General features: G+C 40.5%; 1 protein-coding gene across 4 annotated transcripts in view; it reads left to right on the forward strand.

Annotated features, from left to right (window-relative positions):
• golga2 (golgin A2) overlaps positions 1 to 20,324 on the forward strand; it is a 96,019-nt gene that overhangs the window by 12,362 nt on the left and 63,333 nt on the right. For 3 of the 4 annotated variants that reach the window (XM_047044678.1, XM_047044677.1, XM_047044676.1), the window contains exons 7-9: positions 6,404 to 6,484; positions 12,244 to 12,282; positions 13,392 to 13,454. In XM_047044678.1, the coding sequence (XP_046900634.1) occupies positions 6,404 to 6,484; positions 12,244 to 12,282; positions 13,392 to 13,454 (183 nt within the window). The remainder of the gene's footprint in view (positions 1 to 6,403; positions 6,485 to 12,243; positions 12,283 to 13,391; positions 13,455 to 20,324) is intronic. The other variant, XM_047044679.1, reaches the window with a different exon arrangement.

A 20,324-nucleotide genomic window follows, 5' to 3' on the forward strand; every position in this document is an offset into this window, starting at 1 on the left:
AAACTTGTTGCTTTTCGGCGACAATCGCAGTTTTCTTGGTCAATTGGATCATTTACGTGAATAATGTAGAACCTGAGTTTGTCACATTAACTAATGTATTTAAATTCAAGCTTGTGTGGTGCGTCGCTGTCTTCAATGCCACAGGCTAAACTAGGTTAAGTCAAAACAAACGTTTTTTTATTTTCCGGCACATTCAATGAAGTTTGGCTAACATCATCAGCTAGGCTAGCTGGCTCGTAGCTTCTTCATGCAGCTTCTCCATGCAGGGCTCTAGACTGAGACCAAATGATCAGCTTTTTTTTACTGACAATGATCGCTTTCAGCAAACTTCTTTTGAATTAGCCATTTCCCCCTAGATGAATATCAAGCTTATTTACGTGTAGGGGGGCATATTTTCAGTTAGCAGATGGTACTGTTTGAATCGCGATTCCATCTGAAAAATACTGCTGTTGACAACGTTGTTAGAATAGCTACTTTCAAAGGGACGCAACCGACGGTTACGCCCTACAATTTCCCCCAGAAATCGTACCATCTCTAGTTCCTCTTTCAAGTAATAAACCCCTGTGTTCAAGTGTTGAGCATTAAATTAGCTGCAAGGTCTTCAGAGATCTTGGGACAAAGCTGCCATAGCGTACATAACAAAGTGTTTCATTCTGGAGAAATTGTGTAAATGTTTATGTAGTTAGATGGTCCGAGGAGAATGATTGGAGTTGGTGAAGTGCCAGTGGCAGATCTAAGGGGTGGCAATGGGTGGCAGCTGCCACCCCAATAAAAAAACACTGCCACTCCAATTTTTTTTATCCACACTTTTTCTCCTCTACATTCAGTAGGCTACACAACTCCCTTTACATCATAGTGATTGTGCAAACACCCATGGGCGTCGCCGCATTGTAACTGGGCTTGGCGGGGGTCACGTCCCCCCCACTTCAAAAAAAGAAGTTGTTTGGACCCCCCCACATTTGCGATCAAAATATTAGTGGGTCTAATTACTGGTCTACTAGTCCATCGATCTTTCCATTGCTTCACAACCAAATCCGTTCCACTTTATCAGTAGGGAGAATACCCATAGCAATAGAATTCCACTCAGCGTTTTCTAGACAAGCAGCATCACGCATGCAGATTCAACTCCCATACTCTTTGATCGACGCATCGCGCTTGCAAGTAGCACTTCAAACATCGAGGAAGAGGAAAGTAAGTCAGAGTTGCCCAAGTTTTCCCTTCAGTGGCCGAAGCACCCTTATGTGGCATTCTCTGACTATAACCTTAGCTAACATGCTAGTTTTTCTAACGACTGAAAAAAAGAAGAAAAAAAAAAACCTTTATTTTAGAATTGTCTTCCAAAATAAACAAGGTTGCTCAACTTGTAATTTTGGCAAATTGCAGAATTTCATTGCTACATGTTTGTCTAACATGAAGGCAAAACTGATTGAACCATTAAAACCATATATTCTCTGAAAGTTTATACCCTCAGGATGTTATCTAATGAGACAAGAGACACGTCCTTCTCTACATATTAGTATGCTGCCCATGCATAATAAATAAAATAATAATAATAATTCGGTATTGGTAAATGGAGTCTATGGCTGATACTTTTTTCGGCTGTGCCTTTTAGGGAAACTGTTAGGGTTAGGGTTAGGCTAACCCTAACCCAACCACCTAAACCATGTGTTTTCTGAAAGCTTACATCCTTAGGATGTGATCTGTGGAAAAGACTACAGGTTTGAACACACATTTGACCATTTCTGAACTGTCCAGTCATGCTTTAGGGAGATGCAAATTTTTTATGTAGCCTACATAATTATTAGGCTACTAAACCTATTCTAGTTGTGAATTTGATATGCTGATAACATGATTTACATCTCAGAAATCTTCATATGAACAATCTACATCAAGCTTATTTTAATTATCAATATGAAAGAATGCTCAATGCATCTCCATGTCTCCTGATATAGCCTAGGTGGTTGAGATTGAGAGTGAGTCAGAGGCAGGGTCAGCATGCAGTGGAGACAGCTCTGTTGCTGAGGTGAGTGCTGAAAGGTGACAGGTAGTTGAAGATGTCCGATTGCTTATTGGGAAGTTTAGTTTTCAAAATATTTTTCTGTCCAGCCCCTAAGTATATGTATAACAACTATGGTAAATAGTTGTGGTAAATGCAGGAAATTGCATGTATATCTTTAAAAAGGTTCTGGAGGAGAAATCCCCAGACCCCCCAAGCAAAATGTGTCCCCCCCACTCTCAAAATGCTGCTGACGCCCATGCAAACACCGCTCCTCTTACTTCGTTCAAGCTCACTTTGCCCCTTGCTATGCTGTGAGTTGTTACCGGCGTGCACATGCAGTAGATGACTCAGTCAGCAGCACACTGATTGCTGCGTAATGGCAGAGAGAAAGAGAAGTTAAGCTTCTCAAATAATTCATTAAAAAAAAAAAAAAAACTCATTAAAGCAGGGGTGTCGAACTCCGGTCCTCGAGGGCCGCTGTCCTGCATGTTTGAGATGTTTCCCTGTTCCCACACACCTGATTCATTTAAATGGGTTGTTATAACGACCATTCATTCGAATCAGGTGAACTGGATAAGGGAAACATCTAAAACATGCTGGACAGCGGCCCTCGAAGACCGGAGTTCGACACCCCTGCATTAAAGCATTCAATGATCATGAACATGCAAATCAGAAGAATCAGAAATATGTTTAAACGCCAAGTGTACAGAAACAAGGAATTTACTTTGGTGGGGAGGTGTATACAATAAACATAAAACATAATAAGTGTTAATTAAGTATTAATAAATATTAATTACATAATACTTTTCAAATTTGCATTTTGATGATGCATTGACTTATTATGAGGTATTGTGAGGCATTGCTTTCCCCTACACAAAAGTAGATCAACTGCTTTTCAAAGTAAAAAGTATCGGTATCGGCAATACTGGCCCTGTATTTACTTGGTATCGGATCGATACCAAATTTTGCAGTATCGCCCACCCCTAGTTGGCAGAGCTGATTAGCAGAGCAAGAATAAACTAAACAAGGAACAGAAGGCTTAATCTAAAATTTTATTAATAACAAACAAAAAAAGTCAAGTGTTTTCTGCTTAGACTGGAATTGTTGGCTAGCTTGTTTGCATTAATCTCTTTGTGCGTGACAAAAAATCGTGCCGTAAAATCAAGTCAATCTTTTTTTAAGACAAAGCCACAGAGGCAGTGTAGCATTTTACCTTCCCTAGCAACAAAAATCTGGCAACGAGCATCAAATCTAGCGACTTAATTTTCGTTGTTGGATGGTGCGTCATTGAAATCTGCGCTAAATGTATTATTTGCCTCTAACTCAGTCACAGGCGAGTGAAATTGAACAATTTACTATCCATTGGCTAATTAAAGATTATTTCACCCAGTGTGAAATTTGGTCGCATATGCGAGTGATTAACTCGCATTGTAGAGGGTTGCTAATGTGCAGTCCATCAATAACAAAATGGATGGACTAAATGCACACGTCAAATTCCAACGGGTCATCAGGAACTGCTGTGTACTGGCGTTTGTCGAGACATGGCTCGTCCCGGAGATCTCCGAAACGGCGGTTACCCCATCGGGATTCAACATATACCAACAGGTCAGGTGATTCAGGCAAGCGGAGGGGTCTGTGTTATGGTTAACTTTCTATGGGCCACAGATGTAGTGGTACTAGCATTTCACTGCTCTCCTGTCCTTGAGCTATTAACTCTAAAAATCAGACCCTTCTATCTACCTCGGGAGTCTACTTCAGTCGTCATGAGTGCAGTCTGCATCAAGCATATAAGGCCACTGCTTTGGATGAACAGTATGGGATAATCAATGGTCTGGAGAATGTGCACCCAGCGGAGCCTTTGTTGTTGGCTTACAAGCATGTTCGGGAAACGCACTTCAGAAATAACAATGGTTCGTATTAAAACCGGTATTAAAACCGTATTAAAACCGTTCAGCTATCAGAAAATTCAGCAGTTTCAGAGGTTTCCAGCTATGACTTTTCAGCTTTCTACTCTTATGCTTGAATTAATATAAATCAATATTCATAACATTTTTTACATGGTTTTCCAATGAGTTTTTTTCAAATTCTATTAACTTTCAAATCCGTCTTCTTCCTCAATCTTTCAGCTACAGCCACCATTTAAACTTAAAAAGACAAAACCCTAAACTATTTTATTTATGCAGCTTTTTGATATCTATTCAACTTTTTTCAATATCACTGAATATGTGTATCATATAAGATAAGCCTACATGTTATTATCTTGGACACGTTTTGGTGACCTTTTCGGTCGTTTAGACATGGCTACAGTTGTACCAAAGAGTGTAGAATTAACGTTATTTTCGTTGTACTCCATTGAGTTGTTTACAGAGAGTGCCTCCAAGATGGCCGCGCATCCGGGTTACTGTCCAGAATGTGACGTCCGTGAAAACCCTCTATAGGGAGTTCCAGGAGGGCTAGCTAGCTAGTTACCACAGAACGAAGTTACGTAATGTGACTAAACTGAATTTGAAAGTACAAGCACCCACAACTTCGGCAAACCTTGCGCCATGCATTGTTTTTTTTTAATTAATATCTCTGTCAAATACAGCTATGTATCTTACAGGACTGGGTAAGCAGCCACACAAACGATTAGTTTCTCCTCCACCTTGAAACCTAGAAAGCTAGAAATGTTTGCCATGGTTGTTACGTTACGAGAAACAAGAAAACACTCCAATTGGCCATCGCTAGCGAAAATCGCTCCTCATTTGCATAAAGTTGCGAAAATCTCAACTCTGTCGCGTCGCGTCGCTACCCACAATGCACCACTCAAGCGATTCGCCTGGCTCCATAGAAAATGAATGGAAAACATGTTGTCGCTCGCATCGCGTCGCTGCAGTGTGAACGCACTGTTATATACAATACAACAACCAGACATTTAATTGACACGTGTAATACAAAAATATAGTATGAAGTATACCGCGGTTGAAACGGTATAGCCAAATCTTTCCTGGTAGACACATTTCTACCGTCGCACGGTATATACCGTCATACCGCCCAGCCCTAGCTAATGGAGGTCGCATTCTCAGGCAAATGACGAATGACACGGGCTTGTTTAAAGAAATCCATCTACAATCTACATTAGGCAGTCCTCCCTGACGTTTCTGGTGTAGAATGGAGTGAAATCCAACATTGTGCACACTGCCAGTGAGCGACGAGTCTGACTGAGGCTAACGTCAAAACAGTGTAACGGGGGACCAAAGGTCTCACTCAGATTGCCAGTTTAAACAAATCTGAAAAAACTCAACTTTTTTTAATTGACTGTAAAACTGTAAAGTTATGAACTTTGTGACATGACATGGTTGCCGCTCGACTATGCGGTCTGTACCGGGCGACATTCTCACTCAAATTTCAAGACTTTCGTGACCCCCCAAAAAATTCTGATGCGACAGATCAATGGGTAATCGCTTTCTCTCTTAGAGGCTGTCCTCCTCGACTCTTTTGGTCTTTTTAAATCTAACTACTTGTATTATCCGTGTGGTCCTTGTGCCATTTAAAATGCTGTCCTTTCCCGGTTTTCTGCAACCACATTGCGCGTGCATCCCGAATGTTTACAAACAAATAATTGGTCTATATGTAATACTTGTGATGAGGTGCATAATTTAATGACTTTTTAGTCTATATACCAAACATTCTGAATCTGTATCCTCACTCTCACTCTCCCATAATTTTAAGAGAGTATCACCTCCTCTATTGGTTATCAGGCCCTTCGCATCCCTGCGGTTGCTGAGTGGGGTCAGCGAAGAGGGGATGGATCAAAGCTGGCCAAAAAAAATTCTACGCATTTTCTGCAGGAAATGTACTTTCTAGTTAGTTACGTTTAACCACTCTACAAAACATTTATCATTTTACGATAACTGGGAACCCTTGCGACATCTGATAGAAATGCGAATTGTAGCCTTGAAATGCAGGGGAAAGAATGGCTTAATTGAAACTAAATATTAGCTTTCCCCAGTGTGATTTTGAACGTAAAAATAAATAAAAAAACACTGGGTGATGAAACGCATATTAAGGAAAAGTCAAGAAAGCAGGGTTCTGGAATTTGCGAAGATACAATACATTTTTTCTTCACAGGTCAAATGACTGGCGCTTCTAGTGTTAAATCATGTTAATTCTTGAAAAAGTGTTTATTCCCAAAATATACCTGTCAACTATTCAAGGTTTTATTTGTTTTTATTTAGTTGGTTGAAGCATGTACAGTATCATAATTTTAAGTACAGTATGTTGTGTTTTTTGCTTTTACATTAAGGATTTATAGTTTTAAACCTTCTCTTGTGTCCAACTATCTATGTAAAAATGTTTTATGTCACTCCCACAATGCCCTTTCCTTTTTTCTTCCCCTTATCTTCAATGCATGATGAACTTCAGAGTCGGAACGATGAGCTAGCAGCCGCCCTGGACTCCAGCAGCCTAGAAATCTCGCATCTCAATACCAAGCTAGACCAGCTGGTGAGTGAAGGAGGGAGGGTGTGTGGGAAGGAGGGGCAGAGGTGAAAGAGAAATGTAAGATGAGGTTAAGAAGTAAAGCACAGGATCATCACACTGGTACAAACCACTAATCTTACCAAATGTTCCTTCTTTCTTCAATCAGCTTGTTGCTGGAAAAAATAAGGAAAGTTAAAGAAAAGATTAAGTTAATTTTACTCTACAAGCTCATCATATGGGCTCGCTATACATTTGCTTTTGCATTAACATCCTGTGCATATTCACTAACACTCCTTCACATTTACCATTTTGTATCCAATCATTTGTCACACAGAAATATGTTTTTACAATCTGAACTTCATCTGAACACCTGCATTTCTTTCTTGGTGCAAACAATGATCTAAATCAGTTTTGGCCCTAATGTCGAACTTGCACAATACCATCTGCTGACTGAAAATATACCCCCAAAAACGTAAATAGGCTTGATATTTATTTAGGGGGAAATGGCTAATTCAAAACAAGTTTGCCGGAAGCGATCATTGTAAGTACCAATGCAAAATTGCTAGCCAAACTTCACTGAGCAGCACTTGTGCTAGCTGCCGCATCATTGGATACCAGTGGGGAGAGAACTGATGTTTCCTTCTGTAGTTTCAGTTTGGCAACTACTTGTATTTATGTTATAGTTATTATTGATCATATAGTATTTTTATGGAGTCTTTCAAGGGGCCCCTGGCAGCTGGGGGCCCCTGGCAGCTGGGGGCCCCAGGCGGTTGCCTACTTTGCCTAATGGGTAAATCCGCCCCTGATGTTTACATTGGATGTATCGCAATGGCTCGTTGCCCCTGTTGTTGTAAGATGCCTCGAATTTAGCCATTCTCATCTGATCACACTGGTTTGCAGACATGCACACTCAAGTCATTTCAATGAGAAAGGCTGATATCGCGCGCGCCATAACGCCAACAGCAGAACGGTTATCCAAATAACAAAGAAGTTTACAACACTTACATTTACATTCAGTCATTTAGCAGACACTCTTATCCAGAGCAACTTACAGCAAGTACAGGGACATTCCCCCAAGGGCTGGGCGATATGGGTAAAAAATTATCGATATAGATATTTATATTTACATTCGATAACGATAATTAAACAATATACCACAGATCTGTAGTAGCTAAATAAGTCTCCTCCTCAACTTTTTCCCTACACTCGGCATAAGGTTTAGGCAGAGCAGTGTGAGGGAAATGTTTGCAGCCAGGGAGCACATACCTGGGGTCAAGTAACTTAAGCTTTTTAAAACCTTGCTTTTTATCAATAGCCTACTTATCAATACCTTGGCGAAAACTCACACTTTCTGCATGTTCCAACAAATGATTTTGCTTCAGGTGGTAAAAGAGGTTTCATATATATTAGTATTATAATTGGACCAAAACGCTGTTCTTATATGTCCAGAGACGTTATAAGAAATCCGCAAAACCGTTTGCAGACCTCTCCAGAGGTCCGTAAACGATTTACGGACCTAGCAAGCGGTTGCCTTTGAGATGTTGACATCATGGCGTCTGCACCAGATTCGTTGTGTTTGATTTGGGATTTTCCTACGTGTGGTTATACTATATAAAAAAACGAATATGGACTTTCGACAGATCTACCAACACCTTTGTAAGCAGAGATTTGTTAAAACGTTTGTTAACCGAGACCGTAGGTCGAGGTCAACAATAAGTCCACATTTACAGTTTGTCGTATTACCAGACTTAACCACCTGTTTGTTTACTACACCAATTTGCACCGAACATTGCTCTGCTCTTTGTCGGATTTCAAAAAGGCAAACAACTTCCAAATAACTGAACAAGACTAACCCTTTTTATCAACAATTTCTTCATTGGAAGTTGCTCCCTCGCCATGGCTATCGCTGCCACTGTTTTCGGCAATAAGACTAATTTTCCGCGGTTAACATTAGCTACTCCACTCAACGTGCTCAGTATATTTTAGTGAGCGCAGGCTACCATTTCTCCGCAACTTCCTGCTGCATCACAGAAATTAAATGGACTGCTGTTCCTAATTATTCTCTATCGACATTATCGATATTATTGAAAACAAATTAATGTTACGATATCTTTATAGAGGGAAGTCATTACTTCGATAGTTATTTTTATCGATTTATCGCCCAGCCCTAATTCCCCCTGAGGCAAGTAGGGTGAAGTGCCTTACCCAAGAACACAACGTAATTTGGCACGGCGGGGAATCGATCCAGCAACCTTGTGATTACTAGCCCGACTTCCTCACCAGTCAGCCATCTGACTCCCTACTTGCGATACAGCATGTGTATTCCCACACATACTTGATGCTATCTACCTTTACATTAGCAACAGTAACTCAGCTGTTAGCTGCAGAGCTAATGTTACAGCCACATTCTAAGGCTAGCAAGCTAGGTAACCCATATACATTGAAGCAACTAAATGATATAGTGTTAGTCAACTTACTTGTCCAAGGTTTGTAGCTTGACCAAGGAGAGCAAGGTCAGCTTTGTATTGCCTCAAGTTGAGGAAACAGTGGCTGAAATGTTTGGCGCAGGCATACATCGAAAAACCGATATCGCACTCGCCCTTGCACGGTGGTAGCTCAGTTTCTCATGGGCGGGCCAGATGATCGGGCGGGCAAAGCAGAGAGAGAGGAGGTAACCTTGCTCCTTACGACGTCACAAGGAGGAGATTTTCAAACAGAGCAATTGAGCCTTCATTTTCTCAAAGGCGGAGAAGAACAGCAAAGGCTTGGTTTACACATATCGAAAATTCTAGCCACTGGGGGAACTCATATTAATGTTGAATGACCTCCTAAAGTGTTTTCATGTCATGTGACCTTTAACACCAACATTTAGTGGCAAAATCAGTTGTTATGACCCAGGCGGGTGAAACATATTTAAAAAGAGGACACAGGAGGCCAGACGGATGACGTTTCAAACTTGTTTTAATTTATTTTAGGACATTAGTTTGTTCGTCTTATTTTCCTTCAACGCTGTACCAAACCCCTCCCGGACCCCATAAGAAAAGCAAGTAACAAAGGAAATGATGGACCCAGTGAGCCGGCCAGAAATGAACATAACGAAGGTGCGACAACGGGCCAACCCTGTACAGGGCTGTAGAAGCCGCAGCCAGCACCTCTACCGCCCTACACACGGAATAACCCACAACTGAACTAAACAAAGAAACCGAAAACTAAACAGCCGACCAAGGCTGTTTAGTCACAAGGCGACCAAAGGAACTAAGGCTCACACCGGCGAACCGGCACCATCAGCTGCTGCTCACACTAGCGCTGAAACTGAGTGGCGTCGGAGTGGGAACAAGCAAGATCTCTAGACCGTCCTCTTCGGTGACCTTTATAGGCTCCAGTGACCCTCAAAAGATAATCGAACTCTCTTTTCCTAAAGAAAACCAACAAAGGCGAGATATGTAAACAAAATATAAACGATCTGCTAAAGTACAAACAAAACAATCAATCAAAATAATTATAATCCGGGGACAGGTGCACCATTTTACCATGCAGGTAAAATAACATTTTAGGTACTAAAATTATTTTAGATATAGCAGCCTATAAGTTTAGCTAGCTTGCAAATACTGAGGAGGGCCAACCAAAGTTGAGTTAGCCAAAGTGGTTAGCGATATTAGCTAACGTTAGTTTGCTAGCTGTATATAACATTTCACTTGGTCTTGCAGCTTTTTGATTTACTGAAATTATTATGAAATGTTATGTTCTATTAGCCATTTGCCTACTTTAGCAAGTCACAGTATTTTCAAGCCCTGATAGTGTAACTGAGACGACACAGTAAATAATTAATCTTTCAAGTAATAAGCCCCTGTTCAAGTGTTGAGCATTAAATTAGCTGCACGGTCTGGAAAGATCATGGGACAAAGCCACTTTTTGTGTTTTGTTAATGCCGAATTCAGTAAAAAAAAATCTACGTAATGAGTGGCACATAACGTGAAGTAACATGGCATTTTATTTTGTTTGAGTTTTAATTTGTCCTGTGGGGCAAGTACATTTCTCTTCCACTTGCCCTACAAAAAAATCCACTGGTCCCGGACAAGCGGACAAGCCTTAATGTCGGGCCTGTTGTGTAACGTGTAAAGGGAGCACAGAGAATGTTAATGATAAATGGTGTGGAGGTGTTTCTCAAGGCATTCAAGTGAAGGCGCTGATTGAATTTTCTTTTGAAAGGCATATACTACATTTTTTGCTGTAATATATAGTGGCCTACACACAAATTCTATGGAATTGTTTACCTGTAAAACATTTGGGGGATGAATGTTATGGCATTGAGGGAAGAAATCTTCCAGCGGATTAATTCTTTGACTAGCAGTGAATATAAAAAAAATGGACCGTGTTCAAATTAGGTTTATTTTTCTGTACATGGTAATCAGATTGGTCTGTGTAAACTTTCTACACACCCCTTACTCACTGTTTTAAAAAGTAACTACTGATTGCAATAATTTGACTTAATTGTGCAGTAATGATATACATTTGTTGTATCCATCATATAATGGGCATTAACCTCTGTATAGGTTATCTAAAAAAGACTGACTGAATGCGTCTGGATGTAGATATTTAATTTATTTTACTATGAGGCAAAGATGAGCATTGTGACGAAAAATGCAAATATCTTCCAATTTTGCAAAGTGTTAACATGACATGCGTTTTGCCCGGTGCCATAATTTGAGATTATCAATAAGAACTAGGGATGGGCATTCGACTAAATTGTCTTAATTGATCGTTGGGAGAATTAACGATCGATTTTCGATTAATCATTAACATTTTTATATTAAAATTAACTATTTATAGGCAATATTAAAATGCAGTGAAAATAGAAGAAACACAGCGTGTTTCCACATTGAGATCTGTAGCTATTACAAGATTAGAAAAACAACTATTTCTGTAACTCCTAGAAGCGGAGCCGACAGCTAGAAGCCTGTGCTCAAACACAACTGACCCTCGTTTTTTTCCGGCTAATTAACAAACCTTCATAAGGTGGCCGCTCATTTTTGTGAACCTTCCAGCTTCATAAAAACCTTCGCCCTCAACAATACTTTTACACTATCCAATACTTTTACCCTATCCATCTCAATGGACTTGCAGATCCGTTGGGTAATTTTCTCTGCTCGTTGTACATCGCAGCTCCTCCGTGCTAGCACCGAGAGCAGGATGCACCGCCACTAACCAGTGTCGGATGTACGTTCTTCAAGTGGTACATCATTTGAGTCGTAGAGGAGTTGTATTTATACTCAGCTTTGCAGTGTTGGCAGTGAACAAAGTAATTTTTTGTTAATATGGTGTCACGCTACACTTCGCCGTGACCTCTTCATGTTTACTTTTGAAATACATGGAAACTCGCCGGTAACTGAGTAGGCCTGTGGCGTTTTTTTTCCAAACATTGGCTTCATTTGGTAAAATGTTTAATTGCTGCCACATAGCGAAATCCATTGCATTCCTTCAAGACTGACACTACGCAACAGAACACGCATTAGTTTTATCGATGAACCAATAATGTCATCGACTAAATTCTTAATGATCGATAATCGATCGTCGATTAATTATGCCCATCCCTAATAGGAACAGTCTTAATATCTGCAATACTTAGTTTCACAGATTAACTGTAATGCCAAGCTGTCAGGCTAACCAGAAAATTACAGTACTTGCATCTCATTACAGTGAGATGTAAAAGGCATGAGCTGCACAAAATATTTGCTTGGGTCACCAACATTGTCATGATTTCTTTCCTTCCTTTTACCAATCAGACAAAGCAATTCCAGGAGCAGACGGATCAACTTCAGAAGGTAACTCCTAACTGTTTCTTCATTCTCAGTCTTTACAAGGTTCCCACAGTAACCTTTTAGGAAAACCTGAAAAAGTCTTAAAATTGTTGTTGTTGTGATTGATAGGATTGGAGAAGTCATGGATTTTAGTTTTATTATTATAAATTGTTTTTACAAATGTATCCTTGTGTGTAGAGAAGCCATCCCCAATTAGCGGCCCCGGGGCCAGATCCGGCCCGCAACAGCCAAATGTCTGGCCCACACTGACAGCCATAACTATATTCATGCTGCCAGTTTTAATGCAAACTATCCAGAAAAATCTGACCAGCGCAAACAAAAAATTGCAAGCATGTTGACATCATACAAGCACTCGGTTTTAATTCGTTGTGTAAAACAACATCGGCACGAGAGCGCAACAGCTGCCTGGTTACACGTTTCTTGGAAGGTTGCAAGAGCTAAGAAACCATTGCAAACAATGTGCAATAGACATGGCTGCCGAAGTTTTAAACCAAGAGAAAAAAAAAGAACTAAAATGTTGTTGAGTTGTTCCGCTGCAACTTCCGCTGTAGGCTAATATGGCAACCAGAAGTGTTTTAGCTGAGGAGTGTTTTTCCAGTCTACTCACCGATTTGAGAAACTGAAGCATTGGTACTGACATGGAACAGCTGTCTGTGTTTGCTGGAATTTTTGTTTGCTGACTGTTTGCACAGAATATGCTCCAAGGGCATTTTATAATTAAATAATCGGTTTTCGACACATTTTGTTTCAATTGTAGCCTAAATTGTTCTCGTGTGATTCCCAACACCACTACTAATAATTATAAAATCAGAATAAAAGTAACATTCGCGCATTAAAGTAAAAAAAAAAAAAAAAAAAAGACATGTTGGTCCTTGGCTTGGCATGCCTGACCAAATTTGGCCCTTTTGGAAATCTAATTGGGGAACCCTGGTGTAGAGTAATGTCAATTTGAAGGCCTGCTGTTGGTTAGCAACATTGATAGCTGGTCATGCAAATTCCGATTTTTGGTCATGGAAATTGGGTGAAGGTGAAAGGTTTCGGAAACCATACTCTGCTTTCTCTAAAGGGTGGGGAATGCCAATCTTGATTTTATGTATGTTATTTGTCAACAGGAACGCAAAGAATTTGATCAGAAGTTTGGAAGAGAGCAAGGAGCAATGCGGGAACAACTGCAGGTGTCAAGTCTCAAACACACAGACACACACACACACATACAAAAAAGACGAATCATAAATATAGACGGAATCAGCGATTCCACTTTAACACTAGGGGTCATCTGACCCTAGAAAAAAAAAGAAATACATGTATTTTCGCTCTCAATTCCAGGACCTTGCTTTCTTAACTTTCCATAGATATATTCGTTTTATCACCCAGGCTATTTTGTTCATGTTTCGGTTAAAGTGCTGCCAGGTGCGCATTTAGCAATTTTTTTCCCTGCCTTTCAAGGCTACGATTCGCGTTTCTATCAGCAAATGTCGCAGGGGTTCCATTCTTTCACCATTCTTAATGGTAAAATGCTAATGTTTTAAAAAGCGGATACACATAATGCCTTTTGCATATAGTAATTAGAGACATGGACAGACTACAGGGCTCCGTGACCCCTCGATGCGGCTGGCCACACTGTCTCCGCTGTCTTTGCACACGTCTTCTTCCTTCAAAATCAAAGTCCCCCTTTTCTATACCCTGCCTACCATTATAGCAGGCCACGCAATAAAATAGCTTACAATAGCATTTCTGAAATATCGAGAGGTATAAATTAGTATTTGACAACTTCTTAGATTTGGCTCCAATAAAGGCCCGTATTTTGTACAAAGAGTGTATGAACAATAAGCTAATTGTTAATCTTTTTGTTGAGCTGTGAGCAGCGGTTTGTACACTGTAAAGGAAGTTTTCCGACGACACTGTATTTCTAGATTGATACGATTTACCGGATTGATACAAATTATTTATTCGAATATTACAGCATGAAACAGATTACTCTGTGACCCTTCTATACCAGAGGACGCAGTGCTACGATCGTTTGGCAGAGAGGTGGCGTTTACAATTCAGTCTTTTATAAACTTATTAGGGCTGTCCCTGTCTAAGATTTTCTTTGGTTGACCAAGACTCGACTAAAACGTTTGAAAATCGACTAATCGAACTTTGAAACGCAAAAAAAATGAAAAGAAATATGTACAAAAATGTTCGCGATCTCACTCAATGGCTGCTGGACATTGCAGGTTCAGCCGCTAATAGCCTATTAATATTAAGACTCGTATCACAAGTCCTTTTGGTATTTAGTATCTCTTACAATGTACTATGAATTATAAATATTGTTTGTTTAACATGAAAATCATCAGAGCACGCTTATCACTGCCTGAAAACTTGCAGCATGCGAACTTACGTGAAGCTGAGTGGGGAACGTTGCAACAGAGAAAGATTTTGTTGTCTTGGCCGGAGAAGATAATGGCCGGGTTTCCCAGATTTGTTAAGAAGCTCTTAACGCTAAGAGCTTCTTAGGAACGTTCTAAGAGTGTTCTAGACCGCTCTTAGGATGTTCCTAAGAAGCTCTTAGGCAGGGTTTTTCCTGGGTCAAAATGGGTCTTCGGTGCTCCCTAAAAAAATATATATATATATATATATTCTTTTTCTTTCTTTTTTCTAATCAATGTATTTATTCCCAAGTGTTTTGCACCCCCCCCCCCCCCCACACACACACACACACACATATTTTCGTCCTATTTCCCCTAAAGCAACAGTTATAAAGTATGTTTTAAATGGCATAAATGCTGCCAATTAATAATTGACGTAACAATTTATTGTAAATGGTCAGTAGCCTAGCCTATCGATTAAGGTAGGCCACTCTGAAGCATGTACACTGCCTGCTTCATTTGATCTTGATAGGCTAAGCATTCTGTAGCAAATATTAACAATATACCCACTTTTTATTAATTAAAACTACTTCAGCATAATAATGCACCTAAAATACAAACCTGAGAAAGGGCAGCAGTCGCTATCAAATCAACAGACATGTGCAATTTAGCTAGCAGGGGAAGAATAAAAACAACGAAAATCACCAGTTAACTTGATTAAAATTTGCAAGAACTATAGACTTATACAATAACGAACTTAAGAACTGACAACATAAGTTATACGTTCTCAAGGACGCACATGCGCAATCTCAACTGCGGTGTGAAGCGTGTGTCCATGCTATTCTCCGACATGCACTCACTGCTGATATACGGACTAAACTTTTGTACAGCCTGATTTCTAATACCGTGACGGCAGGAATGTAGCCATAGAGGAAACACTGCACTATATGTTATCATTCCAGGTTAAGAATACCAATGGAGGCTGCGTTTGAAATCGTAAATCAAACTTTTGTCAGCATTTTGAGTGGAAATGTAATTAGCATTTGTAGGCTACAGGTGTACTATTCGTGCACGTCGGGCTGGCCCTCGCAGCGGAACGACAGTTTAGTGGCCGCTCTGTCCATTCGCGCACCTCACAGTTGCGTAGTGATCAGACAAGAACACACGCTTATCAACTTGATTATTATTGATCAAAACAGAACGAGGGTTCGGCTGTAGCCTACTTGAAACATACTATTGAGAACATATTCGCTGACATGCATTGCACGCGTGATGAACACAGGTTTTTTTGCCTTTGGCACTCGAGATTTGTCATTGGCGCTTGGGAAAACGGCTTTGGCGCGCGCCAAAATGTTCTCTATGTAGGAAAAACCCTATTAAGAGCTTCTTAACGAATCTGGGAAACCCGGCTAATGTCATTCGATTTGGGTGTGATTCTTATTATAGGCATATTCATTTTTTTATCCAGCGCGTTAGCATGAGCCAAGTAGGGCTAGACCAACTTACGTTTTTCAGGTGGTAGGTAACATCGCATTCGACGTCGAACTATGAAAAATAAACCGTTGTTGGCAGAGTTTGCATTCAACGTTTTTTGAGTCACCCGGTACTTTGTAAATGTAAATGTACTTTAATGAAATGCCGCCATACCACAGATTTCTTTGCCATTTCGACTAATAACACCGACAAAGTAGGCTATGGCAGAGTTTGTAGTTCTGCAGCCAATTGTGCTCGTGCCGTGTGCAAAAGACCAAACCAAAACAAAGCACAGATTAACGAAAGGGAAAACAGTAACACCTTTTCTTTTAAATTATATATTTTTTGAGTTGGTTTATTTGTCTTAAATAATATAATCTACAATTTATGTTGAACATTTAGTTAATTCAGCAATGACGACATAAGCGGGAATCCGATCTCACACTGCCATATGGCAACTCGACTAAAAAAAATCTTAGTCGACCAAGAGCATATCGACCAGAAAATCAACTGGTCGATTAAGTGGGGACAGCCCTAAAACTTATAACATATGGCCATCTCTATACACTAATCAATCAATGTAGCTGTCCCTTGTCTCTTCTGTCATTGGCTCACTCCCTCAAAGAATACAATGTGTCAATATAAACGTCTGTCACATTCTTCTAACACAATACATTGACAGTTGAAACCACAGCCTCAGGACCTGGTGTCTCTCCTGAATTTTTCTCTAGGTCAGGAAGTCGTATTACTCCAGGAGGTATCTACCCCAAATGGTCAACTGTCCCTTTTGGAATAGTCAATTAGCTCAAAAATAATTAAACCAATCTACTACAAACAAACCCCCAAGTCTTACAATCCTTTGAACTCAACTTAATTTTCTCCCCTTCCTGTAAAAGCAACATCTCCATTGTATCGGTGGAAGGCCATAAAGATGCTCCACCCATCCTCCAGGGTAAACTGTCCCACAGAGGTTTCAGCACCTCAAAACCTTACTTAAACTAGTCACTGGCTGTCCATAATTAATGAACAAAAGAGCTTTAAAGTTTTTCCACTATTAAAACATTTATCCTAGCATTTCCACACCATCGCTACCGGGAATATTTCTCTCCAGCGTGTGTTCGCTGAGTAACAAATTGGATGAACTTCAGCTGCTGGTGGAGAAAAACAGACTTTCATTCATCTTCCGTTTTGTGCTTCACGAAAGTATGGCTGTGTGAATTGATCCCTGACTCTGCGCTACAACTGGCAGGTTTTCAACTTGTGAGCGGATTGTGACACAGACCCGTCCAGCAAAATGAAAGGCATTTTTATTTATTTTTTACCCCAACAGTGGCCGGTGTGAAGATGTGTGATACCCCTTTTCCACCAACGCATTTTGGGAGCCGGTTCGGAGCCGGTGCCTAATCGCGAACCAGTTCTTCCTCTTTCGACAGACAACCGGAAACCGGACCAACCAACCAGCAACCGGAAAAGTGGTTCGTACGTGGTTCGCAACGAGCACCACTTCGGAGCTGGTCTAGTTTATGAACCAACAAAGAACCGCTTGGGGCGGTGTTACCGTGACCAACAAAACGCTTTGGCCGCCATTGCAAAGTTTTTACAATTCATATTTCAGCTAAACGGTACTTGTAAATCAGAATCTCAATGAAAATGTATCGAGAAGTGGGCAGTGTAGTTGCTGAAAATGTGCTTATTTTATTGATGAAACTGCTCATTTGTAAATTTGCTCCGACTTTATTATTCTCGATTGTAATGTAAACATTCGGGATGCGCGCGCAATGTGGCTGCAGAAAACCGGCAAAGGATAACAATTTTTATGGCAAAAGGACCACACAGATAATACAAATAGTTACATTTAAAAATACCAAAAAGGTCGAGGAGGACAGCCTTTAAAAGAGAAAGTGATTACCCGTTGATCTGTCGCATCAGAATTTTGATTTGGGTCACGAAAGTCTTGAAATTTGAGTGAGAATGTTGCCCAGTACAGACCGCATAGTCGAGTGGCAACCATGTCTTCGTCATGTCACTAAGTTCATAATTTAACAGTTCATAATTTTACAGTTTAACAGTCAATTTTACATTTTAAAAGTCGAGAAGGACAGCTTTCAAGAGATATGGGAATTCTGCTTTTAGCCTGCTGGTCCGATTGTTTTTCTGAATTGTTCAAACTGGCCATGAGTGAGACTGCGTCCCCGTTACACTGTTTTGACGTTAGCCTCAGTCAGACTCGCTCACTGGCAGTGTGCACAATGTTGTGATTCACTCAATTTTACACCAGAAACGTTACGGAGGACTGCCTAATGTATATACAAGCCTGATGAAGATAGCCAGCATCTCGGATTTCTTTAACCAAGCCTGTTTAATTCGTCATTTGCCTGAGAAAGCGACCTCCGTTAGCCAGGCTAGTTTTGGCTGATCACTTGGTCAGGCTAATTAAGGGTATCGGGGTCAAGTGAATTTTGTGCAAAGACAAGTGAAACGTAAATGTATTTGTCCAAAGGCCAAGAGCCTCAAAGTTAATATCAAGCCCTGCAATCCAGTGGCCAGAGATATATGATGACCTGATCGACACTCCAAGTGTAATAGACCGGGGAAAAGTTTGTCTTTTACAACCGAAATGCGCAGTTGAGACTGCTTGACAGTTGTGTGACGTAGGGTGATAATTGGTCTATACAAATGGCGAGTTGAACAAACACGTCGGATGCGCCGTGTTTGGATGCCGATATAGGTTCGCAAAACCATGAGCAACAACCGCAACGAAACGTCCGCCATTGTTGATGTTGTGTTTGGCGCTACCGCGCTAGCGTTGCTTAGAAATATGAGACGTATACAGTGACGTAATGACGTGACTCTGTGGTGGCTCTCGCCCGTGGAAAAGCAAACCGGTTCTTAGTAAGCTCCGTTCTTGAACCAGCTCCGAACTGGCTCTAGCACCAGCTCCGAACTAGCTCCAGGTTCACTTTAGTGGAAAGGGGGTAACAGTGATTCTGCAGCGTTGCACTCCTGATATGGAATCGTTTTTTACAAACTGCTAACCTTTTTACTCGCCACGCGAGTTTACGTCATTCTCCCTGGTCGGTGTGTACATGCCTCCCACGGGCCATCGTCAAGAAGGCTCAACGTGTGTTTGCCTACCAGATACTGTGTGGAGCGGGCAAATCCGGATTACTTAGTTATTGTACTCAGCAACTTTAACAAAGGAAATCTCAGTCATTAACTCCCCAAATACAGACAATTCATTAAATGCCCTACCAGAGAAGGGAATATTCTGGATCACTGCTACACTAGTTAGTATAGCCTACCACACTGTCCACCAAGCAGCACTGGGACACTGACCATGCCATGTGTAAAAGGTTTTACACATAGTAGTACAGTGCTTGTGATAAAATTGGTGCGACACACACGCTATTCCTGGAATTATAGATGGGGCACTACATAAAGTAGGTTACTTGTTCAACCTCCACATTAGGGCTGGGTGATATGGGTAAAAAATGATCACGATAGATATACATATTTCCATTGGATAACGTTAATTAAGACGATAGACCACAGATCCGTAGTAGTAGCAAAATAAAGTCTCTTCCTCAACTTTTTCCCTATGCTTGGCATGACGTTCAGGCAGCGCGGTGTGAAAGAAATGTTTGCAGCCAGGGAGCATGTACCTTGGTCAAGTAACTTGCTTTTTATCCTTACCTTGGCGCAAACTCACACTTTCTGCATGTTCCAACGAGTGATTCTGCTTCAGGTGTTAAAAAAGGTTTGTCGTTTTACCAGACTTGGTAGCTATGGAGGATTATAGGGGCCAAAACTAAATAAATATTATAACACAAAGCTTAAATAAATGACAAAAAATTATAAAGACAAAATATATAAATTACAAATTAAATGAGACATCAAATATATAAATGTTACATGTATTTGTGTGTGTACATATATATATATATTTTTTTGTTGTTGTTTTGTTTTGTTTTAATGTGTTCACATTTATTTATTTATACTTACATTTATTTATTATTATTATGTTTACATTTAGTCATTTAGCAGTTTACTTACAGTAAGTACAGGGACATTTCCCCTGAGGCAAGTAGGGTGAAGTGCTTTGCCCAAGGACACAACAACGGCGGGGAATCAATTCGGCAACCTTCCAATTACTGGCCCGACTCCCTCACCGCTCAGCCATCTGACTCCCGCTCTATTACATACCAGGCAGACTCCACCAGT

Source organism: Hypomesus transpacificus, chromosome 22 (genome assembly GCF_021917145.1).
Source record: "Hypomesus transpacificus isolate Combined female chromosome 22, fHypTra1, whole genome shotgun sequence".
In the NCBI taxonomy this organism is placed as follows: Eukaryota; Metazoa; Chordata; class Actinopteri; order Osmeriformes; family Osmeridae; genus Hypomesus; species Hypomesus transpacificus.